This window comes from Strigops habroptila, chromosome 4 (genome assembly GCF_004027225.2).
Source record: "Strigops habroptila isolate Jane chromosome 4, bStrHab1.2.pri, whole genome shotgun sequence".
In the NCBI taxonomy this organism is placed as follows: domain Eukaryota; kingdom Metazoa; phylum Chordata; class Aves; order Psittaciformes; family Psittacidae; genus Strigops; species Strigops habroptila.
Window position 1 is genome coordinate 79036910 of NC_046358.1, and position 20197 is coordinate 79057106.

General features: G+C 37.0%; 1 protein-coding gene across 8 annotated transcripts in view; it reads left to right on the top strand.

Moving 5' to 3' along the window:
• TRRAP (transformation/transcription domain associated protein) overlaps nucleotides 1–20197 on the top strand; it is a 100615-nt gene that overhangs the window by 64150 nt on the left and 16268 nt on the right. For 6 of the 8 annotated variants that reach the window (XM_030482728.1, XM_030482727.1, XM_030482732.1 and 3 more), the window contains 9 exons: nucleotides 2109–2300; nucleotides 7372–7600; nucleotides 7829–8094; nucleotides 8892–8992; nucleotides 12271–12472; nucleotides 13574–13738; nucleotides 16264–16354; nucleotides 17950–18149; nucleotides 18869–19130. In XM_030482728.1, the coding sequence (XP_030338588.1) occupies nucleotides 2109–2300; nucleotides 7372–7600; nucleotides 7829–8094; nucleotides 8892–8992; nucleotides 12271–12472; nucleotides 13574–13738; nucleotides 16264–16354; nucleotides 17950–18149; nucleotides 18869–19130 (1708 nt within the window). The remainder of the gene's footprint in view (nucleotides 1–2108; nucleotides 2301–7371; nucleotides 7601–7828; nucleotides 8095–8891; nucleotides 8993–12270; nucleotides 12473–13573; nucleotides 13739–16263; nucleotides 16355–17949; nucleotides 18150–18868; nucleotides 19131–20197) is intronic. The other 2 variants (XM_030482733.1, XM_030482734.1) reach the window with 1 other exon arrangement.

Genomic DNA, 20197 nt, shown 5'->3' on the forward strand with positions numbered 1-20197 from the left:
ACCTGAACAGCTTCATTGTGACAACTTAGTCTTGCACGATAAATATGCCCAGTTGTGTGTCTTACTTTCTTCAAAATCAGACTGAATATTACATTTTCTAAATATAGTATGTTTATTCTGCTGTAACGCTTTTGTCAGAAGGGAAAATAGGTGGATGCATCAGTATGTTTTGCCTTAGAGGCTAAACTGTGAGAACAGTAAAAGTTGTTCAATTAGTTAAAGGTAGCGTCTTTTGATAGAACCTAAATTAAGGGTGTCCAACCACTGCAACATTTGAAATGGATTTGTTCCATATTTGTAGTACTGATGGTTCAAATTAAATGGGTGTTTCTGAAGATGGATTTTATCTTTTATCAGCCCATGAGAAGCCTAATCTGTAAGTAGCAAGGTGTATACATGACAAAAATTGTCTTATGGGTTATATTTACATTTTAACTAACTTCTTTTGTTCTTACAACAATTAGTATTTTATGTCCTATTTAAGTATGCAACTTCAGTGTCTAATTATAGAAATAATATTATTTGAGAAACCTTTAATGCCTAAAATAAGAACTGTATTGTACAGTATATTATAAACCTTGAGTTCAAACAGGATGAAATAGATCATGTCTGGCAGGTTCTGGTTTTGGAGATTTGCAAACTGAGTAGAAGTGACAACCACAAGTAACTGCTGATATGCTTTAGCTGCAGTTGTATTAAATGAGATATTCTCGGTAATGAGACATTTACTAAACTACTAAGGAGAAGATGTTGCTGAAGCCATAAATGGAGCTTTTGTGGCTCTACTCAGAATCTTGTAGAAGTGTCAGGACATGTTTGCATAAATATTAGGTTGTGAAAGAATAATTGATTCTATGCTGCTATACTCACTACTCCAATTTTACTGATATTCTTTAATGTAGCTGGTTTGTATCAGGTTCCATGATTGATTCACAAGAGAGGTCAGAAAGCATGGCAAATAATATCAGTTTTTGTAAATCTTTGTGAAATGCTTTTAATAATCTACCTATTAAAGTTGAGCTATTAAAGCAGCAAGTGGCCTTTGATAGGACCCAAGTCTCATTTCCATTTGCTCACATTGCCTTTGTGTTTAATGATCCAGTAGATAATGCAATAAAGAAAGATTATTTTCACTGTGTAAGTGTAAGCTTGCTACCTGGCAGTTTCTTGTTGCTGGCTCAGGCATGAAAGTCAGTTTAGGATAACAGAAATAACAACTGTAATGGTTAAGATATAGTATATCAACAAGAAGATAATGCAGAGGGATTTCTGTGTTGCATATCAAACCATAAAGGGCTTGATGTAAAGTGGAAGAAAGAAAAGTGAAGAAGTTCTATATTTAAAGCCTGCAGTGTCAGCTAGTGACAAGTACAAGTTTACTTTAAAATACTCACATAATTTCCTTGCAGGACAGTTCAGGCACTTTGCTATTTTTAGTTGCCATATTTCTACTCTTCCAGGATTTTAAGAGAATGGTTTAAAATAATTTTTAAAGTTATTGACCTGACTTTGCCCCTGTACTCAGAAATCACATTGACAGAAATGGGGAGGTTAGTTACTTACCAAGTTATCAACTGTTTATACTCACAAACTTAGTAATGTCCTAGAGCAGGCAGTTAGGCAGTATAATGCTGGCATAATGTGCTGACATACAGGGATGGGATCCTTTTAAGTGAGAAGTTGACATTACTTGTTCTGGAGTCCCTGAACCATTTCGGAGGTAGTATGTGTTATCTGCTGAGAATCACCTTTTTTCTTTATACGGGGTGAATTGGTTTGCAGCAAGCTTCATGCTCCTGTTGCAAGACTGCTTTCAGCTTGCTCAGCTGTCTGAGCTACACTGCAGTTGTCAGGGAAAAAATACCCTAACAGCAGGTTGTATGCAGGCACTTCTGCTCTGGTGCTGAATTGGCAATTTATTTGCTAGCCTGCCCTTGCCGATAACTTTAAGAGAGGTGAAACTCTTCTAATGCCAAAAATTTTGATATTTTAGTCTGATAGTATAAGAAAATTAGCTAATTTTCATAGAAAATAAAACTGAGTGTTTACTTAAGAGGGCTCTTTGAGTATGAATGGTCTTTACTAGACTTCTTTCCATTTCATTACAGGTGGAATTGAGTTGCCCAAAAGAGATGGCCTGGAAAGTGAATATGTACAGAGGATACTTAGCAATTTGCCATCCAGAAGAGCAACAGCTTAACTTCATTGAGCGCCTGGTAGAGATGGCGAGTAGTTTAGCGATTCGAGAATGGCGAAGGCTTCCTCACGTAGTCTCACATGTTCATACTCCCCTTCTCCAGGTAAGAATGAAAGGGTTTTTATTGCCAGTAGCAGGTTTCAGAACTCTTAGGAACTATAAACATAAAATACCTCACTGTATAGTATTGATCAATTTTTCATTATGGTGTTTTTTTTTGTTAAAAGTTGCAGAATGTGCATTTTGATTTGCCTTCCTTTTGAAGTTGTTATAGTTTACCTGAATCCCGTCTGTTTGTGGCATACAGAGGTAGCTATTTAAAAATTGAGCAGATGGTTCAACTTTTTCTTGTGGGTTAATGCATAATGCACTGCAGTACTTGGAGATCTCCAAGATTCAGTGGGTTTTGAAGCGAGGTCCGTATTGGGTGGGTGTGTTATTGCATTATGTTATTTGCAGAAGTGTTCAAATAACCTAAGTGTTCTTTTCAGTTCAAACTGTTAAATTTTAAATTGGGGCATGAACAGTTAGTTCAGTAAGGGAAAAGTGTATTGAGAATCGCTGGTGTTTCTTTGAGGAGTAGCATTCTCAAGAGGCTAAGCAAGTTCTGAGCATCCCTGTGGCCTTAGCTTTAAGGTCAAAGAACCAGAAACTGTAAAAGTCTGTTGTTAGTGGAGAACTTTTTGGGTGAGCACTGCTAGCTTGAGGAAAAATACTGTAGGTTCAGGCCAGTGTGAGCCTTACCTTTTCTTTGTCATTTCTACATTATATTGCTAAATGTTCTGGTTCACATCAGGGGAAGAAGGCAGGAAGGAATCTAGTCTTTCAGTATATGATATTTCTCACCAGGCAGGGAGTTAATTGTGTAACAGTTCTGCTGAAAAGGAGAGGGGATTTCATTAGGTAAACTTACATGTGTACTTCAAAGCTTCATGCATCAGTCTTCAGCTTTGTTAGTTGTCCAGCTAGCTCATTTGGCAGGTTCTGTTCACCATTGCATTGAAATGTTGTAATAACATTGTAAAAAGAATTCCCATGGTGAATCAGATTGCTTCACAGACTGGGAGGTGTCGTGGGTTGGGAAGAGTGATCTTTGCTGCCCTCATCTAATCTGATGACAGCTACAGGAAAGAAAATGTCTTTGGTCTGAGTGGAAGGCTGCATTTCGGTAATGCTCCTTGTCTACATGTGGGTGCACATAGTCCAAATTTAGCTGTGCTGATTGAAAAGGTTAATTTTTAATTCCAGTCAGTAGAGCACTTGTGTGAGTAGGTCAGCTGGAAGACTTGAGTCAATGGTAACCGCTGTCAGGGGCCTTTTGCTGAAGTGAGGAGGAGTGGACCGCTTGACTCAGAAGTGGATGGAGCCCTATGGCCTTACTACTTCATGATCTGAGAGAGATCTGTGTGGATTCTGGAGAAAAATGGACAAAGCAAGCATAAAGTTTTGAGAGAAGCTGGTTCCTAAAGTAGGGGCAGAATTCTGGCAGTGAAGCAGTGAGCTGTGCTGTCCAGAATGAAATGAGGGGCAGCTGATGAATTCGGAGTTACAAGAACCTCAGAAACAAACAAAACCCCCAGCACCTCCCCCAGAAACAAATAAAAAACCCCTGACAAAAGTGGAGTGTTTCCTGATCTTAAGTAGCTTAATTCTTTGTCAAGAGCATTTAAAATAGGGGAAGAAGTTTGTAACTTAAATCTCATACTGTCCAGTAAAATTATGGCAGTATATTGCACATGACTTCTAACAGCACTGATGTTCAAATAAACTCTCCTGTGTTTGCTTGAATCCTTGACTAAAGGATTTATCATCCTCGATAAAGGATGAGTAACTTTCCAGTTGGATAACCCAGTATGTACACAGAGGATGGGCAAAGCTAACATTTTTTTGTGCCATTTTTTGACTTTTTTCTTAACTCTGTCATGCATTTCTAGGAGGAGGTGGAGCTCATTAGCTGCTTCTGAATCATAAAAGCATTTTCCGCTCAAAAGGGAACATGCTATTTTCTGTTTCTCTAAAAGAGTGTGCTTGGAATAAGGAAAATAAAAGATTACTTTTCTTTCATCCTTGCTAAACAGGTTCTTAGTGCTTATTTAAGTGTGCCATATTTTAGCCCTCAAATCATTAAATATTATAAGGCAAAGAATGTACTGCTTTCCAGCTTTATTTAAACATAAACTGGTTTTACGATGCTGTACATACACCAGGTACATCTTTATTTTTGCTGTGAAAAAGCTTTTATTTTGTTCATACAACACTGACAACTCAAATTCAAAACAAGATGTCTTTAAATCCTGTGCTTTTAGTCTTTCTCTTTGGCATACATGTTACTTGCAAATGGTCCACTTAGAAAATAGGGAAAAGTACTTGTTCTTCGTCCTGTCAGGAAGAGCTTGTAAGCTCTTGAGACCACTTTTTTGCCTCTGGAAATATTTTGGGGAAGCAGCTGGCACAACTCTGATCATACAGACTATGCTGTTTAATTTTTACGTGAGATGAAATAACATGTATTACATGGTGAAAAAATGCATAACTGTGTCCTTTGCAACTTTTACACTTATTTCACCATAACAAAGATGGACTTCTCTTTCTTTTTGAAATGTGTGAAATATCGACACCCTTTTGTTTTCTCTTGGATTTAATTGTGTAAATAATTAATTTTGCAACAGTAAGAGAATTTTTGAGAGTAGATGTTATTGCCAAGTATAATTGAATGGAAGTCAGTATCTAAGCTCATCTTCAAAATATAGGATTTGGTGTTGAGATGCTTCCAGAAGCTTGTTGAAAATGAATCATGTGTCCTCAGATTTGTATTGTACAGTTGCAGCCAGGGCGTGGAAGTGGGGCTGGGGCAGGATTGTGTTCAGTATGTGATGTGGACAAAACATGCCATTCTTTTTTTGTTTAGGCTGACTGTGTTCCTGTTTAGGTGTCCTGATAAACATGTACCTGATGAAGATGAGCTCTTGTTACTGTTGAGGGAACCTTTCATCACCAGGGGAGAAATTCTGCAAATATCAGTGCATACAATCTGAGATTTCATAACAGGGATGCATTTCTTGATGGACTATGAATGAACCTTATCTGTAGAAATGCAGAGGACCTTGCTTTCTGAGTTCTGTTTGCTAGAGTGGCTTCTGTAATTCAGTAGTTTCATCCTGTGTCATGCCTGGTGTGATTCATAAATAACTAAAACTGCATGATCCAAGGTACCTCTACTAAAATGACTGTTCTTGTGGGTAGAGTTTACACAGCAGCCCATACCTCCAAATTTTTATGATATAAGTTGATTCATCAGATAAAGTGAATGAATATGGAAATCCTCTCCATATTAAGAGGAAGCTGTCAGGCAAACAGGTACAATGTTTCATTTGTTTGAGCTGGTACAATAGGGCTAGAAATCTTCTTGATGAAAATAATTCCTTCCTGCTAAGTTTTCACTGGTATTTAAAGTTTTTCCTCCCCTAAGAATGGTAGCATCTGCAGCATGAAAGGATTAGTATTGCTAAATAAAGTAGTTAAATGCTTTCAGATATAAATTAAATCAAGCTTTTAAAATAATCTAATGTGTATATATGCCTCATGAAGAAATGATAAATTAGTCCATGACTGACAGAGGTACAAATGTAGCCATGAATTTGCACTGCAGTAATTACTTTTTTTTTTTTAATATCAGATAGTATGTGATTAAATACCCATGAGAAAATTAAATTTACGTGATGAATGGGTGTGTGATGAAGGTTAAGCTATTGTGAGAGCTGATACCAAGATGATTGTAGGAAAATAATACTTTGTGTAATTTACTTTGTTTCAAGAGATTTCACTCTGTCAATTTGGACTGCCTTTTTTTGCCCCTCCCCGAATAGTTATCTTATTTGGTTGATTAACAATGAATACAATTGTTATCTGACAAGTGGTAGCTTAGAGAATACTACATTGGTTTTATTGTACTACAGGTAATTAAATCCCATTAAAGTTTGTGGGCTTTTTCAGGTTGTTGAAGTTTTAACAAAATGTCTGCTACCTTTAGTAGGTTTGAGACTACTGCCATCTTCTGTTTGGTCCTCTTATTAATTTGAGGATAGGAGATGTCAGTGAAAAACTATTCTGAACTTAAGTAACTTCTCAAAGCTAAGGTCTTTGCAGAGTATCTTAAAATAGCACCTTCAGGAGCACATAGATAATATTTCTGCACATTCCAGTTAAATGAAGACAGGCTGAGAGAGTTGGGCTTGTTCAGCCTGGAGAAAGCTCCAGGGAGACCTTAGAGCAGCTTCTAGTGCCTAAAGGGGCCAACAAGAAAACTGGAGAGGGGCTTTTGACAAGGACAAGTAGTAATTGGACAAGGGGGAATGGCTTAAAATGGAGAGGCACTGAAGCAGGTTGCCCAGAGAGCTTGTGGTTGCCCCATCCCTGGGAAGTGTTCAAGGCCAGGTTGGATGGGGCTTGGAGCAACCTGGTCTAGTGGAAGGTGGCAGGAGTTTGGAACTAGATGAGCCTTTAAGATCCCTTCCAACCCAAACCATTCTGTGGTTCTATGATTCATTCTATGAGAGAAGTTTCCATCAAGAAGTCAGGGCATGAGCAGGGAATTTATACTGGTAAGTTCTGTTAAAAGTTTTAAGGTCAGTATTTATACTTGACTCTTGTATTTAGCAGACTGCATATATATTTACTTGTGCTTTTCTATGATTAGGGTTGATGTAAGTTCAAACCTATGTGATAGAATTTAATTCTAACCTGTGGTTTTATGTAGATGTGTGTGGGGAGAAGGATGGAGATGAAGAGAAAGCGTAGATTGCAGTAAACTCTCTCATTTGGTGTGTTTTTAGTTGGTTTGGCTTGTTTTTTCTTAAAAGCCAAACTACCATCTGAAGAATAACTTGTGAAGCATTTGCAGTTCAAAATAAAGGATTAGGGAATTTTCATCTGAATACTATCAAGGACTAGTAGTATCAAGGACTAGTTAAACTCATGGATTGTTCTGCTATTTTGTTGATGATCAGGTTAGTTATAGGTCATTTATGCAGCTAATAGGTCACTAAACCAGCATAAATAATTTCATCTTTACTTAATCATTTAAAGGTGGCATCATTCATAGAGACCTTTCTCTAACAATGAAATTGGCCATTGTACTATCTTCTATGATATTGATATCGTTTAATGTTTTCTAGGCAGCACAACAAATAATTGAACTTCAAGAAGCAGCCCAAATAAATGCAGGATTGCAACCAACTAATCTGGGGAGGAACAACAGCTTACATGATATGAAGACTGTTGTAAAGACTTGGAGGAACAGGTTACCTATTGTGTCAGATGATTTATCCCACTGGAGCAGCATTTTCATGTGGAGACAGCATCATTACCAGGGTAAAACCGCCTGGTCCAGCATGCATTCATCATGTAATTTTCCAGACAACACATTGTTTGAAATAAGTTATTTGTATATTTTTTTTATTGTTATTTAAACATACAGGAATGTTGGGTTTTTTTCCAAGTGGTTGTTTTTATTCAGTTTCCATTTAAGTGTTTCATTATCTTAAGTCATCATTTCATATGTATTGCTGTGTAAGATATTGCTGTATATATAATTTCATTTATAATGACAGACATTTTATGTTTTATTTCTAGCCATTGTAACTGCATATGAAAACAGTTCTCAGCATGATCCTAGTTCCAATAATGCTATGTTGGGAGTTCATGCTTCTGCATCGGCAATTATCCAATATGGAAAAATAGCTCGAAAACAAGGGCTGGTCAACGTAGCTCTGGATATACTGAGTCGCATTCATACAATTCCAACTGTGCCCATTGTGGACTGCTTTCAGAAGATTCGCCAGCAAGTTAAATGTTATCTTCAGCTGGCTGGAGTCATGGGCAAAAATGAGTGTATGCAGGTACGGTAGCTTTATCTCTGAAGTTGTTGTTGTTGTGACTTGGAAGATTACAAGGGCCATCAGATACATTGATTAAATAAATTGCCTGTATATAGAGCAGGGTCTGAACTTCGTTGGCTATGTTATACCTATGCATGGAGTGTTGTTTTAAGTAATACTGTTAGTCAAAACTAGTCCTTATCCTCTTTAAACAGAATACTGTGGCTATATAAAAAATTAGCTGAATAAAAAGTAAAGTGGAAATGTGTTTTTTGAAATCTTATGAGATGATAGATAAATGGAATAGACTTTGAAAAATATGTGATTTGCAATAGAAAGAAACAACACTATTGCAAGACTAACTGGAGCTCTAAGTCAGTTTTGAGTGTCTGACTCATGAGCGATGGATGCTGGCAACCTGAAGTGAAATGGAATGTGTTAAAAGGAAAGGAAAAATGATTGTAGGCAAACCCCACTGACATATGATTACAAGGTCAGCAAGCTGGGACCTTATAATAATAATGTAATATAACATAATATATATAATAATATAACATAAAAACAGAACAAGATGGAAAAGATAACCCATCACCTCATGAATGCTGTCTATAGCATCTAATAGTTTTGCATAGGCCAGTGGAAACTTAAAATTGTTGCCAATCCACATTTTTTAAAATGAAAATTAAATGCTAGAAACTCATGCTATTTAAATTTTAAGAGAATGTTTTGGCTGTTGTTTTATGGCACTTTATGGCACTTTCATCTTAAAACCTTCCATTTTAGAAGGCTTTTGTCACTAAGGCTTGTATATTTAACAGGGTCTCGAAGTTATTGAATCAACCAATCTGAAGTACTTCACCAAGGAGATGACTGCTGAGTTTTATGCATTGAAGGGAATGTTCTTGGCACAGATTAACAAGTAAGTATGTTGGCTGGAAGAGGCATTAGCACACATCAGAGAAAAATGCAGCTGAAGTATTTTAACACAGTATTTGAGCAGGAAAGTTGTTCCATATGTTTATACCAGCCTAAAATTTGTCACAACTGTATAAGAAAGTAAAAGTTCAGGCGAGAGTTTGTTGTAGCTTGAAAATGTAATGGTTGGTCATATTTCTAAGTGTTATAGGAAAGAACTAGTTAAAGCAAACATTGCACTAGTTCTTTTAAAAAGTTTTCTGTTTCAAGGGGTGAGAAGGGAAGAGGCAGGGAGAACAGGCTTGTCCAAAGCTTTGCAGCATGTTTGTCCTGGGTTCAGCAGTAGCAGTCACTTTTCGCCGCCTTAGTAGCTGGTGCAGTGCTGTGTTTTTGACTTTAGCCTGAGAACAGTGCTGATAACACTGATGTTTTAGTTGTCGCCAAGTAATGCTTACTCTGATCAAGGACTTTCTCAGTCTCATGCTCTGCCAGGGAGGAGGGGAAGCTGGGAGGAAGCAGAGACAGGACACCTGACCCAAACTGGCCGAAGGGGTATTCCATACCGTAGCACGTCATGCCCAGTATATAAACTGGGGGGAGTTACCTGGAAGGCCAGGATTCTGCTTGGGTCGGGCTGGGTATTGGTCGGCAGGTGGTAAGCAGTTGTATTCTCTCCCCTTGTTATTTCCCTTATCATGATTATCATTGGTGGTAGCAGTAGTGGTTTTGTATTATACCTTAGTTACTGGACTGCTCTTATCTCAACCCGTGGGATTTACAGTCTTTTGATTCTCCTCCCCATCCTTCCGGGAGCAGGGGGAGGAAGAAGGGGGAGGGTGAGCGAGCGGCTGCGTGGTTCCGAGTTACTGGCTGGGCTTAAACCACGACAGTGTTTTAAATACTTTTCCCTCCCTGGTTATGTGAGTACTTAGCAACCTGATGTCTAACTCATGTCTTAGTGTAGTTGACAAAGGAGGTTGTTTTAATTATGTTTTTAATGTAAATATCATATATAAAACCAAGGAAAAAAAATCTTCAGTGTATAAGCTTACAGCTACTTAAACAATATTAGCCTACCTCTTTGTTTCTGTCACTTCTGTTTCATTGTCATTGTATATATCCCTCCAATAACTGCAACTGGTTAAGGCATAGGAAGATGTGTGGTGGCATAGTTCAAAGTGTTTAGACAAATCTGGTGTGTGATGCTATATGGCAATGCCACGCTCATTTCAGATAACTGAATTGAAACGACTAATGTGGTGTGCTTTGGAGACATCTTGCATTGCGGCAATCAAACACCTAGGTGCAAGCCTTGCTTTCACACATCTACTTCTGTAAGATTTTTGCTTTGTGCTGTCTGGCATTTTATTATTTGAAGAACATCTCTCTTGAATTCAGTAAACAGATATTTCAGCAATCAGATTTTGTTTGATGATGCCAAAAAAACCTTTCAGATTTCAACAGCTTTTAGTATGCATGGCATATAATGGCAGTAGTGCTACATGTTATGTATGGGTAGAATAATTCCTTTACCACTACAATTGTGGACACTTATGAAATGAAATCCATCAGATTTTAAGCTGTACACTGCAACCTCACACAACATTTCAAGTCAGGAAATGATGAATATCTTCTTCTGTGGATACCAGAGAGAATTTTAAATAGGCAGAATGCAGTTACTTTGATGGAAAGTGCAGTGGGCTTTTTTTATGGCCATAAGCATACTTAGTTCCAGTTGAGGCAAAAGAGAAGAAAGTGTACCCCCCTCCTCATCTTTTAGAATTTTAATTCATGCAGATAAAGAAAAGGCAGTTAAACTGTCTCTATTTGTTCTTTCAGGGTAGAATGGATAAAGGTTCCTGTTTAAAACATGGTTCTGATGTACTTACAGTTTCTTAACCTTATCCAAAACCATACAGGCATTTTTAGCACTGCGGTTGAGGTCAGGAATTTAGGAAGGTTACAGTTAGGACCAATGGCAGCATTGAACTTGAGAATGTGTGACTACTGATTACCTGTGTGTCAACTGAAGTGGAAGTTAAAGGTCACCTTTGCTCTTTCATCTCCCTGTGCTGCCCATTTGCTGAGCCAAGTGATAGAAACCATTTTTAAAAAGTCAGCTCAGGTGTCAAGAATGATGAATTGTAGAGAAGGAGAAAAGAAAACGGACTGAAAAGTCTCCTTTTTGTAAAGGGGAGGTAGTGATACAAAGTCATCTATCAGGCTGCTGCTGTGGTAGTTCACTTCAGAACCTCGATCTAGGGTACAGAAAGCCTCTGAAAGCCAGTAACATTAATATAACGTAGAAAATAATAGAAACTTTGGCAAAGTTGCTTTCCTTTTTGTGGCTTTGCCTCAATAGCTACTCTTTTAAATTTATCACTATAATCCTCCAAGCTAATATTTTTATATAAAAATATATGCCAGTTAATTTCTAAAAATCAGTCAAACAAGCATTATATGACTTTTGTATGGTTTATTTCAATGCTCATTCTGTAAGGGAGAAATGAAGCACTTTCTAGTAATAATGTATCTTGGAATGCTTTAAAGGGTTCTTCATTTCAGTAATGTGTGTGGTAGTGTTCTCATGCTTTATCGTTATGCCTGAAAAGTTAAATGGATTTAAGGGCTGTATATATATTGGGATGAATTATGCCAAACCTTGGACTAGGAACATTTGAGGAAACCTGGAGAAGACTTCAGAAGTATCAAACAAATAACCTCTTGGTGACCAAGAACTACGTGATTAACCTTCATATTTCTTCATTTTTCCTGTTGAAAACTAAACTCTTAAAGATGTGGGGATGAGGAACTGATTTTTCCAGATCATGTTGATTGTAAATTTTTTCATGGCTTTGGTGGGAGAATGGTTAAGTATGGTGAAAAGATAGTTAATGTAACATCTTCCCATCTTGTATTTTTCCTACTTCTTGTTTGCTTAGCAGAGAAGCACCTTTTTTTGTGTTATCATTCATTCTTCTTTCTCCCAGTATCATTGCTTGGGTTGCAATTGCAGTGCACTGGAAGTTTTTTAGATTTTTTTCCAGGGAGTATCTGGAGATCTTAAATGCTTATGAAGTGTTTTCATTCTGAAGCATTTACTTTCATAGGTGCTGAACTTTAAGGAAAGCTAAGACAAAAAAGACATAAGGGACCTTACTAGAGAACTTAATGTAAAAATACCAGTAAGAAAGTAATTGAGTACCCTGTCAGAAATCTGACTTAATAATTTAGTAACTTTTTGTTAGTATAAAACTAATATTCTTTTTTGTCACAATGCAGGTCTGAAGAAGCAAACAAAGCTTTTTCTGCAGCTGTGCAAATGCATGATGTGCTTGTGAAAGCATGGGCAATGTGGGGTGATTACCTGGAGAATATCTTCGTGAAAGAACGTCAGCTTCACCTGGGTGTCTCTGCTATTACTTGCTACCTGCATGCCTGTCGTCATCAGAACGAGAGCAAATCAAGAAAGTACTTAGCAAAGGTAGGATCTAGATGTTGAAAAAAAGAACTGGAGCTGCACCTCTTCAGAAAAGGCTGGGATAATGTTCAATGCCCAGATTTGTGAAATTAGGGATGTACCAGTTACTGATGGAAGGCTTTAATTTAGGCAGAAAATCTGCATATGGTTGCTCTTGGGTCACTGCATGTAACTCATCTTTGGTTTTTCTACTTCATTGGGATATCTGGGGTTTTATTTAGGTATGGAACCTTTTGTGAGAGAAAGGGGACAAATTGCATCCAGCATTTGTACTATATGATGTGGTGAAATACTTGCAGAAAGGCATCATTTGGCCCTTCAAAAAGTAGCATAGTTTTATGTCTGTTTATCATTACAATGGGTAATTCATATTAACTTTTAACTCAGTATTGAAAATTATTCCAAATAAGCCTTTTCTGTAAATTTTTACTTGTAATTCAACAATATTTCAGCCAAAATAAGCTCTGTGTATTTCTCAGTTTGGGGATATTTAATCTCTCTCATGAAGAGAATTTAAGAAATAGACTGTGGAAGACAATCTGTTTTGAACATGAAACAAACACAGAAAATATTTTTCTTTTTAGATTAAAGGTGGGCTCATACCACTCTGAAGGTTATTATTCTCCCTTTCTGGTCACATAACTGCTCGTGATTTTAGTCAGTGCTTAATATATTTTCATTTAAATTAAACTGTAGGAAAAGTATTCTTGAGATGGACATTAAAATAATTAAAAACACACATAGAAATACTCAAGTTCTTGCATTGAAGCTAATTTATTTGAATAGCATATTTTAGGTTCTATAAACATGCCTCATTTTCTACCCACCCACCCCCAAAGCAAAACCCAAAGAATCTGTGGAATGCAGTCACGCTCTTTCATTATTTTCTGTCTTGTTTCACAGCAAGTAGTACACTTGCATTTATTTTTTTAACATCCTTTAAATATTACATTTAAATTAAAAAATTACATTGGCCAAGCATAATGAATAGAAGTTCTTGTGTCGGAGGGAACTGTTAATATATCTGTGAGGGTTTTGTGCAACATAATGATTGATGTGTCTTGAATTTAAGTGCTGAGATGTCATCTTGAAATCCTCTTTTAGGTTCTTTGGCTCCTGAGTTTTGATGATGATAAGAACACCTTAGCAGATGCAGTAGACAAGTACTGTATCGGTGTCCCACCTATTCAGTGGTTGGCCTGGATTCCACAGCTGCTGACATGCCTGGTTGGCTCAGAGGGCAAACTCCTTCTGAACCTCATTAGTCAGGTACAAAAGATAATGATTAATTTTTTTATTGTCTGTAATACCTGTTTTCAAGATGAGATGCAAATATATTTCAAAGCAAATTAAGAAAATACCAAGCCTTAAAAATGCTGTTGTTTGCAACTGTTGATGAGTGAAAAAATCGTAATTTCTCTCTGTAAGTAGAATATTTTAAATTGCAAAGTGAGTGTTACTTAATGAAATTAAATTCAGTTAAATCGTATGCCATATGTGCACGAGGCATTATAGCTTTCCCTCTGGAATCACATTTACTGCGGTTTTGTGATGAACATTATAGAACACATTTAGAAATATATAGTTAAGTGCTTGTAACATAGGAGTAGTGATAAAGAATTGTTAACTTTTAGTGACTAAAAGGCAAACTATTTCATTAGTGCTTTGGGTTTTACTAGAGTTAGCTTTAAGAAAACAAGGCTCTGTCACCATCAGAAATCATTACCAGGGCTTTGTGCATTGTCATTTGAAGTTTAGCGTGACAAATGATTAGACAAATAAGGATAAGGTTTAGGGAGTTAGATGAAGAAACTGACTTCCTGGATGTGTACCTTTGAACTGACAAATACGAGTTTTGATTAATTTTGCTTTGGGATTTCAAGGTTTTACTGCGTATTGCTGTCTGCTCTGAGGCAGAATCTAAGAGTAGAACATAGACCGGTATCTCAGTGTAAAGCTGTTTAAGCACGTCTATAGGCTAAGGGAGAATAAGTGACATCTTCTGTTAATGTGCTTCTAGGTAGTGTTTTGTTATTGCTTACTGTGAACAGGGTTCAAACATCGTGTTTTCTGAGATACTAACTGTTCATGGTCTGACTTCAGCTCTGTTTTAGCTTGTGCACAACCTGGAAGCATTTTGATCTTTGTTCATTCAAGTTAATATAAAACAATTGTGAAGTCCTATTACTGTACATAGGAAGCTCTTACAATAGCCTGTGCCCCAGGCCACTTCTATCTGCAATGCTCCAGTGTTTTCTGAAAACTGGCAAAGGATAACTGTTGTGCTGAATTTCTCATAGTAGTAGTGTTGTTGATTTTTGAGATATGGACTTGATGATCCGTGTGGGTGCCTTCCAACCCAGGATATTCTGTGAATCTGTGATAGCCAGCTCCTTTTACACTATCCCTTATCTTTGTTCTTTCAAAGCTCTGAGAATGTGTATTTTTGTAGAGAGAGAACATGTCCAGGTGTGCTTGCATGTGCATTGATACCCAAATCTAGAGAAGTATGTATGTGCATCTGTATACGTGTTTCCTTCCCTCTCCCTACATAAAATGAAAATGAAACTTTGAAAAGACCATGCACCCAAACAGCTTAAGAAAACAAAGTAATTAAGGCAAAATCTGTAATGCATATGACTGCTATTGTCTGACACCAACACTGTGCTCAGCTGTCTTCTGACAGCAGACAGAAGAAACTTATTTCCATGAGTTGTAGACACTTGTTATTTGTTGACGTGGTGTACAAAAGTTTTTAGAAGTGAGTGCCTACTCACAAGTCTGACTGTAGTTGGAGCTCATAAATATCAGAGATATTTTTGTTTATCTTGCCTTTAAACTTCAGGTCCACAGAGGGAATATAAAATAAAAAATACAAAATTTTCTGTGTTACTGACTTAAAACTCTTAGTTTGAAGAAGTACTAGAACCTAAACCTTAGAATTATCTTCAAACAATTTACTCTTGAATTGCAGCATGAGGCATATGTGTGTCAGGATAGTAATCTGCCATAATTATCGTATTACTGAACACTTAAATGCCATTGCAAAATTTCTACCACTTACCATACCCACTTGGATGGAGAAAGAATCCATGATTTAGTCAAATTGTGGCTGGAGAAGCCTGTAATCATGTCTCAAGATATGCTCTATTGTGGGTGGTACTTAGACACATCACTTCTTTCCTTCACTAGATACTGAGATCTACAGATTTTAAAGGGGATGCTGAATGTTAAGATCTCTCTAGGTTTTACTATGGGTTTTGTTTGGGGTTTTGTTTTTTGGGGTTTTTTTTTTTTTTTTTAATGGAAGCCAGAAAATCTTTTATTTTGGGGTGAAATTGGTATACCCTTACATTAAGTGCCATAATTAGGTGGAGTAAAGTTACCCTCTAATGGGTTGTCTTATCAAGTGTCACAGGGCTTGCTGGGAATTGTGGCCTAATTTAAAGACTAACCGCTGTCATTATATCTGGTTTTCTTCCATTATGTATGTGAGTAAGATCTTTGAGCTGGCCCAGCTGGTACTCTCTCTGTTTCCAGGTTTATTGGGCAATATGATCTGAAAGCCCTGATAGGGTAATGCCTTAACAGTTGTGTGTAGGGAGTTGCTGTTTCATCCTCTTCAGGTTTCTGTTACTGAAAGTATTTCCTAGTTTTCCATAAGCTGTTATTTAAAACAAAGAGCTGATTGTTACTGAATTGCACTCGTTTGCAGAGCAAATCTGTATGTGTTGAACTGATCTATAGTCAGTTTTCCTTAACTGAGAAATATGTCTATGTGTATCTCCAAATAGGTGGGAAGAGTCTATCCCCAAGCTGTCTACTTCCCTATCAGGACCCTGTATTTGACCTTGAAGATAGAACAACGAGAGCGCTACAAAAGTGGTGAGCTTAATTATGATTAAGTTGTTTGGGCTCTTTGTAACTTACTGGTTTGAGTTTCACCTGATTGTACTGGGAAAACGGATTCTCTAGAAAACATACCAGTTTGTCAAGTCTAAACTTCATAAACTTTCCTTGCATTCATTTCTGTAAAATTAAATCTACAGATAGCTTGAGCTGTCTTGAATTTTCTTGAATGAAATACAAAGAAGAGTTTCATTTCCTTTGTTCTCATATTACCTTACTTATTGAGTATCACATGTTCTTTACGGGATTTTTATCTTTAGAAATTGGTGGACAGGTAGAAAGTTCTTGGATTACAAATACAGAAAGGCGCCATATTTTTCTAGGATGTCCTAGGCTAATTTTGATTACAAGCATGAACCGTGCATCATTCAGTTTCTTTACAAATGAGTCAAGGTTTTAGAAATAATTTGACAAAAGGTGAGTTCATGTAACTCAAGTGAGGTAAACTGCTTTCCTTGAATAATCTGTACTTCCGTGTCTCCATAATAACTTCTTACGGTGAAGCTTCAAGTAAAATGAACATTTAAGTGTACATGAAATAAAATCAGTTTAGGCTTTGAAGGAATATCTGGGAAATGGGGAGAAGAGAAGCAACTTGCACAATGATGTACATGAGTAAGATCCTTTTTTTTTCCCCCAAGACTAAATCCTATTTAGAATTGTTATGTCAAATGATTGCACAGAATTTAATTGTTCTTTTGTCCCATATAATTTCCTGGGAATCCCAGGAGAACTACTTGGAACAACTCTCCCTTCTGTTCTCTATTCTTTGTTACAAACTGCATTGTTTACTTCGTTGTGTTTTTCACTTGGGAATCAGTTCACTAAATGTCTGCTTAAAATTCTGAAGTGTCTTATAAGTTAAATAATAAACCAGTGTCTTATTTTTGTTTGGGTGCTCCTTTGGAGGAGGAGGGCATGCTCACATACCATGATACTTCACTATATTCATATCCAGCAACAGAGGTTTCTGGGCCAAATTCTTGATATTGCCACGTGCATATTCAGTAATAACCAGTAAAATATCTTCCTACAGGCACTGCCACAAGCTACTGTTCTGTTGGTGGGTTGTGTGAAGTAGTGTGTGTGTGTGGTCATCTGATAAAGCAAAACTCTGCTTAATCACTGGCTGTTGTAATGCAAGAAATCAATTGTACTAAATGTATTAAATGATAGACTCTGTGACACTTCGTGTGTTGTTGGCACCAGCATGTGTGTTCTTCAGTTATGTATGAAAGATCTTCCCAAAAGAGAGGGGAGGAAAAATCCATGGTTGAAATAATTTGATTGTATATGAAACAATGTTAGTTACCTCAAGAGCATGGCTTGGTAGCATAAAAGCTAAGGCTACACCTTCTGTGTGTTTCTGAAGAGTGTTTGTATTGCTCTAGCTTTAGGAATAGCATTTGGAGTAGAGTTTTCTTCCTAAGAAACAAATTTTCTCGATTTCAGTAGGTAATACATGATTAGTACTTCATGCAAATCTAAAGCAAATCCCTCAAACAGTTTTATTTCATGCAGTTTATGAAAAGTAATTTATTATTTGTTTATTTTAATTTTCCGCTTTCCAGATTCTGGGCAACAACAGCCAAGTTCAGTTGGAAATCAGTCCCACTCTGCCTCAGATCCTGGGCCAATCAGAGCCACTGCACCGATGTGGCGATGCAGCAGAATTATGCACATGCAGCGGGAATTACATCCAACGCTTTTGTCTTCTCTGGAAGGCATTGTAGATCAGATGGTCTGGTTCAGAGAGAATTGGCACGAAGAGGTATTTGGCTTTAATACACCTTCATATGTAACATTTAAGGAAAAGTTAACTACAAAACAGTTACCTAGAATTATTTTTAAACATGAAAACACAACTATTTGTTTTGATCAGTAAACTGGTGTATTTGTAAAACTGATTGTTCCGATTGGAGTTTTAAGGAGGTTGGTTATCTCTGGAAGCAATACAGAGGTTTCCCTAAACTACGCATTTGATGAATGCCTCTGGGATTCAAGCTGTTGCTTGTACTAACTGAAAATTTATATTCTTACACTAAGTTTCACGGTTACCAGTTTCTGTCTCGTTCTGGTGTCTACGGCAGGTGGTGATTATTGTCTGAATTTTGAATTATATCAGGGAGCAGATGGAGCAGCCATTCTGCTTTCATTATTTGCCTCTCAAAGTGTCCAGCTACTCTGTTCTGTCTACCTAGCACAGTGTTTGTTTGATAAATAACACATCATTTTCTAATATATCACAAAATTATGAAATCTAAAGCTCAGCTGCTGTTGAAAGTGTACTTTGTGATGCAGCATTTCCACTGCTCAGTTTGTTTGCAATGCTGATAAGAATCAGCTCTGTCGTTTTGACTGACCTTCTAGTGCAATCTAAAAATAGAGTTTTAAATAAATGTTTCTGAGAGGATAACTTTACTGTATAAAATGCAGTGTCAGATCAGAAGGCCCAATATTCCTGACTGTTTTGTCTTTTTTAACCCTTAGGTTCTTAGACAACTGCAGCAGGGCTTGGCGAAGTGCTATTCAGTTGCCTTTGAGAAAAGCGGAGCCGTTTCAGATGCCAAAATCACTCCTCATACACTAAATTTTGTCAAGAAGTTAGTCAGCACCTTTGGAGTAGGTCTTGAGAATGTCTCTAATGTGTCCACCATGTTTTCTAGTGCAGCCTCAGAGTCACTAGCTAGGAGAGCACAGGCAACAGCTCAAGATCCCGTGTTCCAGAAGTTAAAAGGGCAATTTACAACAGGTAAATGTTTAAATTGTTTTATTAAATGTTACTTTTAATCCCCAGAGAAATTCCACTCACCTCTCCTTCCCCAGAGTTCAACTGTGAAGGCATTCTGCTTTTTTGTTCTTCCAATATTTTTCCTGAGAAAGAGTATAGAATGGAGTATCTTTCTGTAATTCACCAAACCCGAAACTGTGGTCAAATCACATATGTGTTTAAAGGTAAATTAGATTAGTTCACTGTAATATTTTTGTCATTTGCATAGAACTGCCTGCTACACATAAGGGACAATAATTATTTCTATTGTACAGTGGTGCCAGAACTTAATGACATTTTCACCCCCAGAAGTCCAAACTGATAATATTATGTGAAGTCTTTCAAAACAGCTTACTTTTCATGAGGAAGATGACTTTAGTGTTTCGGATAACTAGATTATAAAAATCCTATTACACAAATTTACATCATTATTAGGTAAATTGAATCAATAACTTTAATCAGATCTAATAAAAAAGATACTCAGGGGAAGTGGCTTTTTTTGCTTCATTTGTTTTCTCTTTATCAGTGGAGTTACATGTCTGAGTATCTGATGTTCATTTAAAATTCTTAGAGAAGCTTGTGTACAGTCGATTATGGTTTTGATACATTTGGTGAAAAGTGTTAAGGCTACACAAGTATATATGACAGATGGTGACACTGATTGGCATCAGTGTCTTGGATTGCCAGGATTTTGAATTCTGCATAAATTCCTATCTAAACTACATCAGCTTTTCCTTAAAAGATAACTGGTTGACTGAGTTTGACAAGTAGACTTGCAGTGTTTTTTCAGGCATTTCACTGATAATGCTGTGAAAATAAGTGGGCTGATGGGAATCTTGTGAAAGCAACTCAGTTGTAGATATGACCTACATATCTTGTGCACGCTATGTATTGCATGATGTCCTTTTTGAGGCACAACAGTTGCATGACAGCAGATAATGAAAGTCCTGAACCATATGATTAAATTTTTAATGGATGAAGTGTACTAGGGAGCGAAACGGAAGTACAAACATTCTGCGTGTCTTTAATGGGAGCATATGGGGGTGGGG